Below are 13,218 nucleotides of genomic sequence, written 5' to 3' on the forward strand. Positions count from 1 at the left end.
AAAATACTTTTGAAGACAATGGTAGTTCCTGAAGTATGTTCATTAGAGCATGGGTTCTCCAGAAAAGCATGCATCAGAATCACCTAGAGGGCTTATTAAAGTACATATTGCTGGGCCCCATCTCCAGAGTTTCTGCTTCTGGAAAAAGAAAGTGCAAAAATATGCATCTCTAATAGGATCTACTGATATAATGCTGCTGGTCTGGGACCACACTATGAGAACCACTGCATTATAACATTACTAGAGGCCCAGCGCACGAAATCGTGCACAGGTAGGGTCCCTAGGCCTGGCCTGCGATCAGGGCTGATCTTTCCCTGCTGCTGGCAGCTGGCCCCGTCCCCGCTGCCACCGGTTGCCCTCTGTGTGTGGGGCGACCGATGGGGCGATTGGGGCCCTGGCACTGCCCACGTCCGCCACCACTCACCCCTGGTTCCCAGTTCGCCATCGGGCAATTGGGGCCTGCGGGCTGGGGGCAGCTTCTGTGTTGAGCATTTGCTGTCTGCCCACTGGTGGTCAGTTCGCATCATAGCCGACCGGTTGTTCTGCCATCGGTCAATTTGCATATTACACTTTATAAGACTAGAGGCCCGGTGCACAAAAATTTGTGCACTCGGGGGGGGTCCCTCAGCCCCGCGTGTGCCCTCTCGCAGTCTGGGACCCCCCGGGGGATGTCCACCTGCTGGCTTAGGCCTGCTCCCCGAGGGATTGGGCCTAAGATGGCAATCAGACATCCCTCTGGCAGCCCGGCAGCCCTCGGGGGATGTCCACTTGCCAGCAGGGAGCAGACCTAAGCTGCAGTCAGACATCCTTAGTGCTGCTGAGGAGGCAGGAGAGGCTCCCACCACCACTGCTATACTGGCAGCCATCAGCCTGGCTTGTGGCTGAGCAGAACTCCTCCCATGTGGGAGCACACTGACCACCAGAGGGCAGCTCCTGCATTGAGCGTCTGCCCCCTGGTGGTGTGTGTCATAGTGACCAGTCATTCCCAGTCTTCCTGCTGTTAGGGTCAGTTTGCATATTACCCTTTTACTATATAGGATAGAGCCCTGGAGCATGGGTGGGGGCCGGCTGGTTTGCCCTGAAGGGTGGGGGTCCCACTTGGGTGCCTGGCCAGCCTGGGTGAGGGGCTGATGGCTGTTTTCAGGCTGGCCACACCCCCTTCAGGGTGGGGGTCCCCACTGGGGTGTCTGGCAAGCCTGAGTGAGGGGCTGAGGGCCGTTTTCAGGCTGGCCAACGACTGAAGCTCCCAGCCTCTCCTTTTTTTCTTTTTATTCTGGGATTTATTTACCTTCTATAATTGAAACTTTGTTGCTGTCACTGGAGCTGAGAGCCAGCTCCAGTTCTGAGGCCACGGCCTGCTGAAAACAGGTATCTGGGGTTTGTTTAGCGTCTATAATTGAAACTTTGTTGCTGTCACTGGAGCTGAGAGCCGGCTCCAGCTACGTGGCCACCGCTGGCTGAAAGCAGGTATCTGGGGTTTGTTTAGCTTCTATAATTGAAACTTTGTTGCTTTTGCAGCTTAGAGCTGGGCCGTGGCAGGTGGGGAACCTTGGCTTCCTCCATCACTGGAGCAAGCAAGCCTCCTGCTCGCTTCAGCTGCGTGGCTGCCAGCCACCATCTTGGATGGCGGTTAATTTGCATATCACCCTGATTAGCCAATGGGAAGCATAGCAAAGGTACGGTCAATTACCCTTTTTGTCTTTTATTAGATAGGATAACAACATATACTTTCAAATAAAAGCTAACAGAGGCTGGGGACTTACGCAAATTGCTATTTGTTCTTAGTAGGACCACTGGGTCATAGAAGGCAAAAGTAGGGCAAAAGTAGGTTTACAGTTGTGAGTAAACAAAAGCTTATCATTGTATTATTAATCACTGTATTATTTGCCATATGAACTGTAAACCTACTTTTGCCCCACTCTGTATATGTTGTGTTTAGCTTCAATGATTACTACCAAACCCTTTTCCAAAGTACCTATTTTTAAAAAACCTTTATTTAGAAATATTCTCAAACTTTTAGGAAAGTTGCACAAGAATATTCTTTATCTAGATTCACCAATTGTTAATCTTTTGCACTATATGCTCTATCATTTCATACCTCTGTGAGTTTTATTTTCCTGAACCATTTGAAAGTTGCAGAAATCATACCCCTTTAGCTCTAAATACTTCAAGATGCATTTCCTAAGAACAAAAACATACTTCAGTTGAATCACTTTATAAAAAGAAAGCAAAATTTAAGAATTTACCTACCCCTGCAGTTGCTGTTGGTGAGAGGAAAGGGGCACTCTTGGTTTATTCCAGCCAGTATAATCTTGATTACACCTCAATTTTTTAACAGAAAGAGGAGCTGGCTGAGGAAGAAATCCCAAACTTCTTTTGGCAGAGGGAGTTTGACTTGAGATGTTAGTCCTATAAAAAAGAATAAAAAAATAAAGAAGCAAAACAGTTTTTAAAATACTCCCCTACTACCCCCGTAAGTAGATTCAGAGAAGTCATATCTGAGAGAAAAAAAATCTAAATTTGGGGAAATACCAGTAATAATGATCACTTGAGGAAAAAATTCACAAATTCCAAGTCTGATAGAGAGCTGAAGAAGCATATAATACTTAACCTACAATCAAAATAATCTAAGTCAATGGCTTAAGAAACAGTATAAATATAGTTTTACTTTTTTATTCACTTTTACCACTTAATGGATATCATACATTAGTTTGCCTAGTTTGAAAACATTTGGACAGTTAACTTTTTCCACTATTAAATGACACAACCAATATTCTTACCCAACCTACTTGAGAACAACTTTCAGTTTATATGCTGAGAAGGGAAAATATTAGTATCTTTTAATTTTCCTAGATAGTGTGATTTTTTCCAAAAAGACTGTACCAACTTATAGATTCCAACAGTAGTGATTTCCATTTCTTCATTACATTATTACCAATTTAATAAGTGACACATGATCCCTCATTGTTATTTTATTTTCCTGATTTACTACTGAAGTTGAATATATTTTTATAATTGTTTACTCTTCTCTAAATTTCTTTTTGTGCACCCTTGGGTTTTATATCGGATTCTTAAAGATTTGTAGTTTTTTTACACATTCTATATTCTAGTCCTTTGTCTATTAGATATCCTAAGTTTCAGGTTTTTGCATAGTCCAATTTATCATTTTTCTTTTATAGTTCCAAATTATGTGTCTTGTTTAAGATTCATTCTGTAGCATAAGGTCATAGAAATATCTTCCTTAAAAGTTTTAACACCTGTTTTCCCTCCTATTTAGGTCTTTAATCTGCTTGAATGTTTATTTACTTGTTGTTGTGAAGTAGGAATATGATTTGCTTTTTTTATAAGGAAAAACTGTCTCCAAATGACTTATTGTCTGGCTAGGCCATCTATTAGCCACTGCTTGGTTTTATTGTAAAAAAAAAAAAAAAAAAATGTGTGCCTTAGTCGGTTTGGCTCAGTGGATAGAGCCTGAGGACCGAAAGGTCCTGGGTTCGATTCCCATCAAAGGCATGTACCTCAGTTGCAGACTCCTGACCCCTGCCCAGGGCCCTGGTCAGGGCGTGTGCAGGAGGCAACCAATCGATGTGTTTCTCTCGCATCGATATTTCTCTGTCTTTCCCTCCCTTTTCCACTCTTTCTAAAAAGCAAAGGAAAAATATCCTTGGGTGAGGATTAAAAAACAAAATGTGAAGTAGAATACTTTACAAAAAAGTATATAAAAATGAAATGTGTACCACTGTGTCAATTGCGAGGGAAGCTGCATGTGTGTGGGGACAGGAGGTTCATAAGAACTCTCTGCACTTTTTGCTCAACTTTATTATGAATCTAAAACTACTCTAAAAAAATAAGGTTTATTAATTTTTTAAAAAGTGAAATGTAGAGCTCAACAATTTTTAAAATTTTACTGATTTCAGAGAGGAAAGGAAAGGGGGAGAAAGATGGGAACATCAATGATGAGAGAGAATTATTGATAGGCTGCCTCCTGCACACCCTACACTGGAATAAACCCCACAATGCTGCAGCCCTCCTCACAGGGAATCGAACCATGACCTTCTGGTTCATAGGTCGACGTTCAACCGAGCCGCACCCCTGGGCAACTTAGCAATCTTTATAAAGTAAATACCTATGTAACAATCATTCATGTAAAAAAACCCTAAATGCCTCCTCCCAAACACAACCCTATTCCTCTACCCTAAATGTTATCACTAACTATTTCAGGTTTATCCTTTCAATGCACTGTTAAATACTGTAGTTTGGACAATGCAAGGTATATCTGTTTACATTCTCTCTCTCAACCTTTCTGCATCTTTCATTGCAGTTGTTTCTTTTTTAAAAAATCCAGTTTAGCCCTCGCTGGTTTGGCTCAGTGGATGGAGTGTCGGCCTGCAGACTGAAGGGTCCCGGGTTCGATTCCAGTCAAGGGCATATGCCCCCAGTTGCAGGCTTGATCCCCAGTGGGGGCGTGCAGGAGGCAGTCGATCAGTGATTCTCTTTCATCATTGATGTTTCTATCTCTCTCCCCTTCTCTCTTCCTTTCTGAAATCCATAAAGATATATTTAAAAAAAATTCAATTTATTGCCCTGGCTGGTGTTCAGTGGTTAGCACAATGGCCCATGGACCAGTGTCTTGGGTTTGATTCCCAGTTGATGCTTCTTCTCCCCCTCCTTCCCCCTCCTTCCCTTGTTTCTAGAAATCAATGAAAAAAGTATCCTTAGGTGAGGATTAAAAAAAATCCAGTTTATCTTTCTCTTTAATTGAAGCATTTAGTATATTTATATATAATACTAGAGGCCTGGTGCACAAAAATTTGTGCACTGGGGGGGAGGGCGGTCCCTCAGCCTGGCCTGTGTCCTCTCGCAGTCTGGGACCCCTCAGGGGATGACCACCTGCTGGCTTAGGCCCGCTCCCCGGGGGATTGGGCCTAAGATGGCAATCAGACATCCCTCTGGCAGCCCGGCAGCCCTCGGGGGATGTTCACTTGCCAGTGGGGAGCAGGCCTAAACTGCAGTCAGACATCCTTAGTGCTGCTGAGGAGGCAGGAGAGGCTCCCACCACCACTGCTGTACTGGCAGCCATCAGCCTGGCTTGTGGCTGAGCAGAGCTCTTCCCATGTGAGAGCGCCCTGACACCAGAGGGCAGCTCCTGCATTGAGCGTCTGCCCCCTGGTGGTCAGTGTGTGTCATAGTGACCAGTCATTCCCAGGCCTTCTGCTGTTAGGGTCAGTTTGCATATTACCCTTTTACTATATAGGATAGAGACCTGGTGCATGGGTGGGGGCCAGCTGGTTTGCACTGAAGGGTGTCCCGGATCAGGGTGGGGGTCCCGCTGGGGTGCCTGGCCAGCCTGGATAAGGGGATGATGGCTGTTTGCAGCTGGTCACACCCCCTTCAGGGTGAGGGTCCCCACTGGGGTACCTGGCCAGTCTGGGTGAGGGGCTGAGGGCCGTTTTCAGGCTGACGGGTGACTGAAGCTCCCAACCTCTTTTTTTCTTTTTATTCTGGGATTGATTTACCTTCTATGGCTGTCACTGGAGCTGAGAGACGGCTTTAGCTCTGAGGCTTGGCTCCAGCTCTGATGCCCGGCTGGCTGAAAGCAGGTTTCTGGGGTTTGTTTAGCTTCTATAATTGCAACATTGTTTCTTAGAGTGCAGCTCAGAGGCCGGCAGCAGGCAGGCAACCTTTGCTTCCTCCATCACTGGAGCAAGCAAGCCTCCTGTTCACTTCAGCTGCCTGGCTGCCGGCCGCCATCTTGGCTGGCAGTTAATTTGCATATCACCCTGATTAGCCTATGTGAAGCGTGTCGGAGGTACGGTTAATTACCACATTTGTCTATTATTAGATAGGATACTTACTGATTTGGGTTAATAACTGTTTTAATATCCTTGCCTACTAATTCTATCATCTGTATAATTTCTGAGTCAGTACTTATTAATTTTTCTCTTCCTTATGAGTTGTGTTTTCCTGCTTATTAGTATGTCTAGTAATGTTTTCTCAGGTGACAGACATTGTGAACTTTATCTTGCTGGGTGCTGGATATTTTAGACTTCTATAAACATTCTTTTTGTTGGTGTTTTTAATCTTTATCAAAGGATATTTTTTCCATTGATTTTTAGGAAGAGGGGGAGGGAGAGGGAGAAAAACATCAATGTGATACAGACATTGGTTGCCTCCTGCACGCACTCCAACCAGTGCAGGGGATTGAACCTGCAACCCAGGTATGTGCCCTTCACCAGGAATTGAACCAGCAACACTTCAGTGTCCAGGACTATAAACATTCTTGAATTTCGTTCTGGGATGTGGTTAGGTTACCTGGAAACAGTTTGATCTTATGGGGCCTTGCTTTTAAGGTTTGTTATGAGGGACCAGAGCAGCAATTAGTCTAGGGATAGTTTTCATCACTAATAAGGTAAGACCTTTCTTAGCATTCAAACTGCTATTCAGAATAGGAACTATGCCTGGGTTTATGTGAACTCCCTAGTATTATTCCCTTAGATCCTCTTGGGTAGTTCTTTCTCTAGCCTTGCCTAGATTTCTCACCTGCATAAGATGATTGGCACCCAACTGAATACTCAAGATGGACCCTCTGCAGAACTCTGCAATTCTTTCTCTGTACAGCTCTGCCCTCTGGTACCCTGTGAATTCCAGGTGCTTTGGCCTCTCTGGATTCTTAGCTCCATTTCCTGAACTCAGGAAGAGCACAGGGCTCTGCCTAATTCCCCCTCAGTGTGGCAGCCTGAGAACTTTCTCTAGAAAGCAAGCTGGAGCAGTCATAAGGCTAATTTTATTTGTTTCCCATCTCTCGAGGATCAATATACTTCACTGCCTCATTTCCAATGTCTTAAGATCCATTGTTTCATATGATTTGCTCTGGTTCTTAATTGTTTCATGAAGGAGGACAGTCTGGTCCCCGTTACTCCACCTTGGCCAGAAAAGGAAATCATCTTTAACTGTTTAATATGTCTAACTTAACTGTGGCCTCTTCTTAAATAAGAAAAGGAACTTAAACTTGTCCTCTGGAAAGAGGAAATGTACAACTAGAAGTTAAGAAACAAAGGGAGATTTACTATTTACTTTTCACTGTATCCACTCTGTAACTTTGAAGTTTCTACTATATATATTTATTAGTTATACAAAAGAATTTTAAAAGTATTTTGATGTTAAAATTCACCTTTAAAATTATTTTGCTCAACAGTATTTCTTACTTTCACTCCTGTTCAGTTTTCTTTTTGCTGAATACATTCTCTCTGTATTATCTAAAAATAGCATTGTCTGCATTCTTCAACTATAATTTAGCTGAGTATACTGGTAGAATTATTTGATGCTATTACTTCAGTGTCTTCTGTTCCTATTGTTGCTAATGTCAGTCTGTTTTACCTTCATAGATGACATTTTCTTCTGGTAGCTTTTAAAATTTCTTTACCCATCATATTCTACAATGTGAATTTTTATTTTTTTAATATTTGCTGTTAGCACTTGTTGAGGTAATTTTTCCATCTGTGGACTTTCATCATTTTCATCTATCATGTCTTTGACAAATTCCTTACTTTTATTCTTCTTAGTCTTTCCCCCCAGAATGCTATTAAGACATGGAAGATAGACCATGGAGACCAACATAAGTCTCTTAATTTCATTTACACTCATCATCTCTTCTCTGGTGCATTCCATGATCATGCCTGACCTACTTAGAAGTTGCCTCGGTCTGGACCTCTAATCTGCATAGGACTTTATGTTAGGGGTTCAGAATTCTTGCCCTATGAAGGTAACACTAAAGCAGATACCAAATCGCTGCAATTCCCATTTCTTTGTATTTTCTCTTGCTCAACGAGCATCAGGCAAGCAGCACATTTATGGTTTTGTTTTAGCTTACTAGCATAGAGAGAGCAGTTGTAGATACCCACTTTCATGTAGCTTCATATAAGAAACCAAGTTCTGGTCTGGGGTCTTGTTCAGTTTCCAACCTCATGTTAATTTTGAAGACCCAACCGTAAATACTTGACTCCTGTCTATGTTTTCCATGTGTCTTATGGACTCAGCCTTTACTCAATATTAGTTTTCTCACTTATCTGGAAATTTTTACCTTATTTTTTGAATGCAGCTTTGCATTTTAAAAAATCACTCCCCTCAATCATTGCTTTGTGCAATGAAATGATTATTCTATTATTTTGAGAAGAAATTTGTATTGTACTAATAAATCATTTGTAAACCAAATGTAGGTGTTTTTTAAAACTTAAGATTTCTTTACGATCCCTCTAATAAACAGAAATAAGCCAAGCTTCCTCTCTCTTAAATTCAAATGACCTATAGCTACCACTGCACTCATAAAGTGCTTGACAGATACCACCCAAAGTCTTATATACCTATACATTATCAAATTCTTTACTTCACCTTAATCATTTTCTATAAATAATCAAGATGTTTTTTACCACTCTGAATTTCCAGTAAAAACCAAAATATGACCTAATAGGTCATTCATTATATACCATATTTATTATACAACACCATTACCGTCACTTTTTACATTTACCATTGCTCCTCTGTACTACAATCTGTAATCACACCTTCCTGACAAGCGTTTAGCAGTTGTCTTATGTACTTATATCCAATAAATCTCAAAAAATGTAATCTACAGCTATAGACCACAATTAAATTTTTGACTAGCCTTTTCCAATAATGTGAAACTTGTTTTTTAAAAAGAAAATGCCTTAACTTTTGATAGGTACCTTAAAAAACACACAGGCAACAAAGGCAATCTGTTGAGATCTTAATATTTTCATAATTTGGGATGATGGAGAATTCACTGATCCAGGATCTGATCATACTGCCAGTCACAACCTGTGGCCTCAGTACAAATTTTCCTAGAATTTAGTTTATTCATTTACTGAAAAATGTAAAAAAGAAGAGCTTTAATGAAAATATTTGTAGGTACTTTCTAACTAAAATGTCAGGAGTCTATGATTTTCATCAATTTTGTTATTTTATTTTATTTTATTTTTTTAATATATTTTATTGATTTTTTACAGTGAGGAAGGGAGAGAGATAGAGAGTTAGAAACATCGATGAGAGAGAAACATCGACCAGCTGCCTCCTGCACATCTCCTACTGGGGATGTGCCCGCAACCCAGGTACATGCCCTTGACCGGAATCGAACCTGGGACCTTTCAGTCTGTAGGCCGACGCTCTATCCACTGAGCCAAACCGGTTTCGGCTTGTTATTTTAAATTAGTGTATTCACTTAGAGTATACTTAAAGATGTAATAAACCTTAATGTTGAAATTAAGGTACATCTTACAAAGTTGATGTGAAAGAGAGGGGGTAAAGGGTATTCATGCATAATCTATCCCTTCATTCAATATCTGAAGAAGCCCTAGCTGGTTTGACTCAATGGATAGAGGATCAGCCTACAGACTGGAGCAGCAGTTGCCAAATGGTGGCCCGCAGACCACTGGTGGTCCGTGAGGTCCGAAAGGTTGGCAACCACTGGACTGGAGAGTCCCGGGTTCGATTTTGGTCAAGAGCACATGTCCGGGTTGTGGGTTTGATCCCCAGCAGGGGGCGTGCAGGAGGCAGCCAATCAATGATTTTTCTCTCTCATCACTGATGTTTCTATCTCTCTCTCCCTCTCCCTTCCTCTCTAAAATCAATAAAAAAATATTTTTAAAAAAATATTCTGAAGAAGAGAGCTCTTTAAGATCTTTACAGAGCATATAACCAATGCATACCTGTCTAGATTAGTATTGCCAGAAGAGTAGTCTTTGGATCCAGATCTGCTACCATAAAAGGATGATGACTGCAAAGGTAAAAGTCCTATAAAACGAAGAAACACAGGAACAATTTTATTCCTAAATCAACCATTGAAGTCCAATTAATAATAAAATTATGCATTGGGCTATTTATATTTAACTCTTTTCCCCCTTTCTTTTCATCAAAGTTGGATAACTGTTAAAAGATCTATACTGTGTAAAAGGTTATAATAGCTAAGAATACTCTCCTGCCCTAAAGCTCCAAAAACTTTTTAACTTATTCATTTTGAACAGTATCAACTGACTCCCTATTAGGAAAAATTAGAAATTTCTCATTTATATCACCCCTACTCTTATGTACTTCCTTCCAACCAATTATTAGTTGTGTTATTTTAGTTCTACTGATTAACTTTGTAACTTAAAACTTCTACATTTTGTTCCACAAACCTTCTTATCTTCCTTCTCTCTCCTCTTCCACAATAACTTTTGTAATGTGTATCTTAACTTCAACATTGTTAAGGCTTATTACACCTTCAAGTATTTTCTAACTATAGGTTGATTATAAAAGCTTAAAACTAGTAAATGGAGATTATATAATGTATTATTATTTCAGAGATAAGAAGTATATTCAAGATACTTCTTTCTGTCGGAGTCTAAAGTCACAACTCTGAAAGGCTAAAAGGAGATGATTTCTAGAGTCTTAATCGAATTAATTCCCTTAAACTCTCAATTTATCAAAATCATGCCATATTTTAGTTTGCTTCAATTTAATTTCAAGTTGACATAATATTCAAATCTACATAGTTCAGAGGATCACAGAGATTGGTTAAGTGTAGGAAATATTAACGAAACTTAATAGACAATTTAACTTTTAGATTTTGTAAAAACAGGGTACAAGGTGAGATTAAACAATTGCTTTAGGCAATTAACTTCAAGATCTTATAGAACTTATAGTAAATGGCAACACTGATGAACTTTAATTTCAATCACTTTAACTCCTTGAATTCACTTTAAGGTACCCTGATAATGAGAGTTTAATTCTAGGCAGTTAAATAGGGAAGAAGGTAAAATCTAGACCAGGCGTGGGCAAACTACGGCCTGCGGGCCGGATCCGGCCCATTTGAAATGAATAAAACTAAAAAAAAAAAGACCGTACCCTTTTATGTAATGATGTTTACTTTGAATTTATATTAGTTCACACAAACACTCCATCCATGCTTTTGTTCCGGCCCTCCGGTCCAGTTTAAGAACCCATTGTGGCCCTCGAGTCAAAAAGTTTTCCCACCCCTGGTCTAGACTCTTTATAAATAGAATAAAAGGTCCCTTATATTTCTATACTTTAAAAGTATTTTAGCAGAGTACTGGATACAAATTGGTGCCCAATAACTAGTACTGAATTATGGAGTATTCCTGAATAACAGAGAGGTATGTCCCAATTTAGGGTTTTATTTCTAGTCTATACAGTATATCCTATATAATAAGAGGCTAACATGCAAATTGACCAAATGGCGGAACAACCGGTCGCTATGACACACACTGACCACCAGAGGGGAGATGCTCAACACAGGAGCTGCCCCCTGGAGATCAGTGTGCTCCTCCTGTGGGAAGCCGAGCTCACGACTGGCAAGTGCAGCGGTGGTGGCAAGAGTCTCTCCTGCCTCTGCAGCAGCACTAAGGACCCCTTAGATAAGCCGGCAGTTGGACATCCCCCAAGAGGTCCCAGACTGTGAGAGGGCACAGGCCAGGCTGAGGGACCCCACCCCTGCAGTGCATGAATGTTGTGCACCGGGCCTCTAGTTATATAATAAATGACTATCTTATATAAAGACCAAATACTTACCTGAAGTCCTATTCTCTTCCGACTGTTTCAAACTCAGCTGCTTCTCTCTACTGCTGGTTAAATACTTTCTTGAGGGATCTGTCATAGCTTTGTTGTTCCTATAATCAATAATTTAATTCAATATATATGTGTGTAAAGTGTAATTCTTAATTTTAAATAGTTGTCATTAAAAATTTACATTTCAAGTGCTAAATTCATGGATTTGCTTGGAAGTTATGCTACAAAGTGTTAAAGCCTCAAAAGGTCAAAGACTTAAGCAAATGAGAATCATGAAAATAAGGTTTCATTACCAAGTCAAAAACCAACCAATCCATAACCTTATTGATTAAGCAAAAATGAAGGAGCATTTTATTTTTACAAAAGTCAAACCAGAGACAGCAAGATTACACAGGTTTTCTTAGTCAAAAGCAAGGGCAGATTAAATGATTTAGCTACTAAAAGACCAAAAGAATCAAGAAGTAAACTATTCAAGCTTGATACTAAATAGGTTTAAAAAGTAAACATAATGGTTTGTTGAAGGAATGAATGAGTGAGGATGTCTCAAATATTCAAAGACCTGTGTATAGAAGAGGAATTGGATTGATTTATAATCTTATCTTAGTGTGATTCTATTTCAGAGTAAGGCACAGTTTTTCGGCAGTATGTTTATCACTGAATAACCCCAAGCACATAGTTGATACTCAACAGATATCAGTTAATATAATTGCTCACTGATGCTTTATTTTTTTTTTTTTACTTTTGACATGTTTAATATAAGAATATTCACATTCCTAAAATAAAATGAGAAAATGTTGTCATATAGCTAATATATTGTAGACATTTTTATTTTTATTTTATTTTTTTAAAATATATTTTATTGTTTTTTTTTACAGAGAGGAAGGGAGAGAGATAGAGAGTTAGAAACATCGATGAGAGAGAAACATCATTCAGCTGCCTCCTGCACATCTCCCACTGAGGATGTGCCCGCAACCCAGGTACATGCCCTTGACCGGAATTGAACCTGGGACCTTTCAGTCCGCAGGCCGATGCTCTATCCATTGAGCCAAACCGGTTTTGGTGTATTGTAGACATTTTTAGACCATATGGGAATATTAACCTTGTCCTCAAATTGCTTATAGTTTACTTATGGAGGGAAAAAAAAAAAAAATCCAGCCCTGGCCAGGTGGCTCAGTTGGTTGGAGCATCATCCCATACACCAAAAAAGTTGTGGGTTCAATTACCCATCAGGGCACATATTTAGGTTCCAAGTTCAATCTCCAATTGAAGAGCATACAGGAGGCAACCAATGTTTCTCTCTCACATAGATGTTTCTCTCTCTTTCCCATTTTCTCTAAAAAAATAAAAATAAATAAAAATCAATAAACATATCCTTGGGTGAGGATTTAAAAAAAACCTCACAAGAAATAGAACACATTATTAGCAAGAGGAACATGTACAACAATGTAAGCAATATCACATGGTGGCAATATTGTTTGGCCAAAATATATACATATATTTATGAATATGAAAAATGGATTTTTAAAACAAATGTTTGCCAAATAAATTTGTGAAAAAAGTAAAGCAAAGAAATAAAACCCAAAATGTTCTTATAGTCTATAGATTTGAAATACTATTTACTGTGTCAATATCACTTAC

The 13,218-nt window shown here is 40.0% G+C and overlaps 1 protein-coding gene across 3 annotated transcripts in view; it reads right to left on the reverse strand.

Annotated features, from left to right (window-relative positions):
• The window catches only part of USP37 (ubiquitin specific peptidase 37), an 83,703-nt gene that overhangs the window by 46,887 nt on the left and 23,598 nt on the right, over positions 1-13,218 (reverse strand). For all 3 annotated transcript variants that reach the window (XM_070422132.1, XM_070422133.1, XM_070422131.1), the window contains exons 8-10: positions 11,584-11,681; positions 9,723-9,807; positions 2,251-2,409 (exon numbers count right to left, since the gene is read on the reverse strand). In XM_070422132.1, coding sequence (XP_070278233.1) covers positions 2,251-2,409; positions 9,723-9,807; positions 11,584-11,681 — 342 coding nt within the window. The remainder of the gene's footprint in view (positions 1-2,250; positions 2,410-9,722; positions 9,808-11,583; positions 11,682-13,218) is intronic.

Source organism: Myotis yumanensis, unplaced genomic scaffold (genome assembly GCF_028538775.1).
Source record: "Myotis yumanensis isolate MYYU_CA2020_CCGP unplaced genomic scaffold, mMyoYum1.0.hap1 SCAF_8, whole genome shotgun sequence".
NCBI classification, from domain to species: Eukaryota; Metazoa; Chordata; class Mammalia; order Chiroptera; family Vespertilionidae; genus Myotis; species Myotis yumanensis.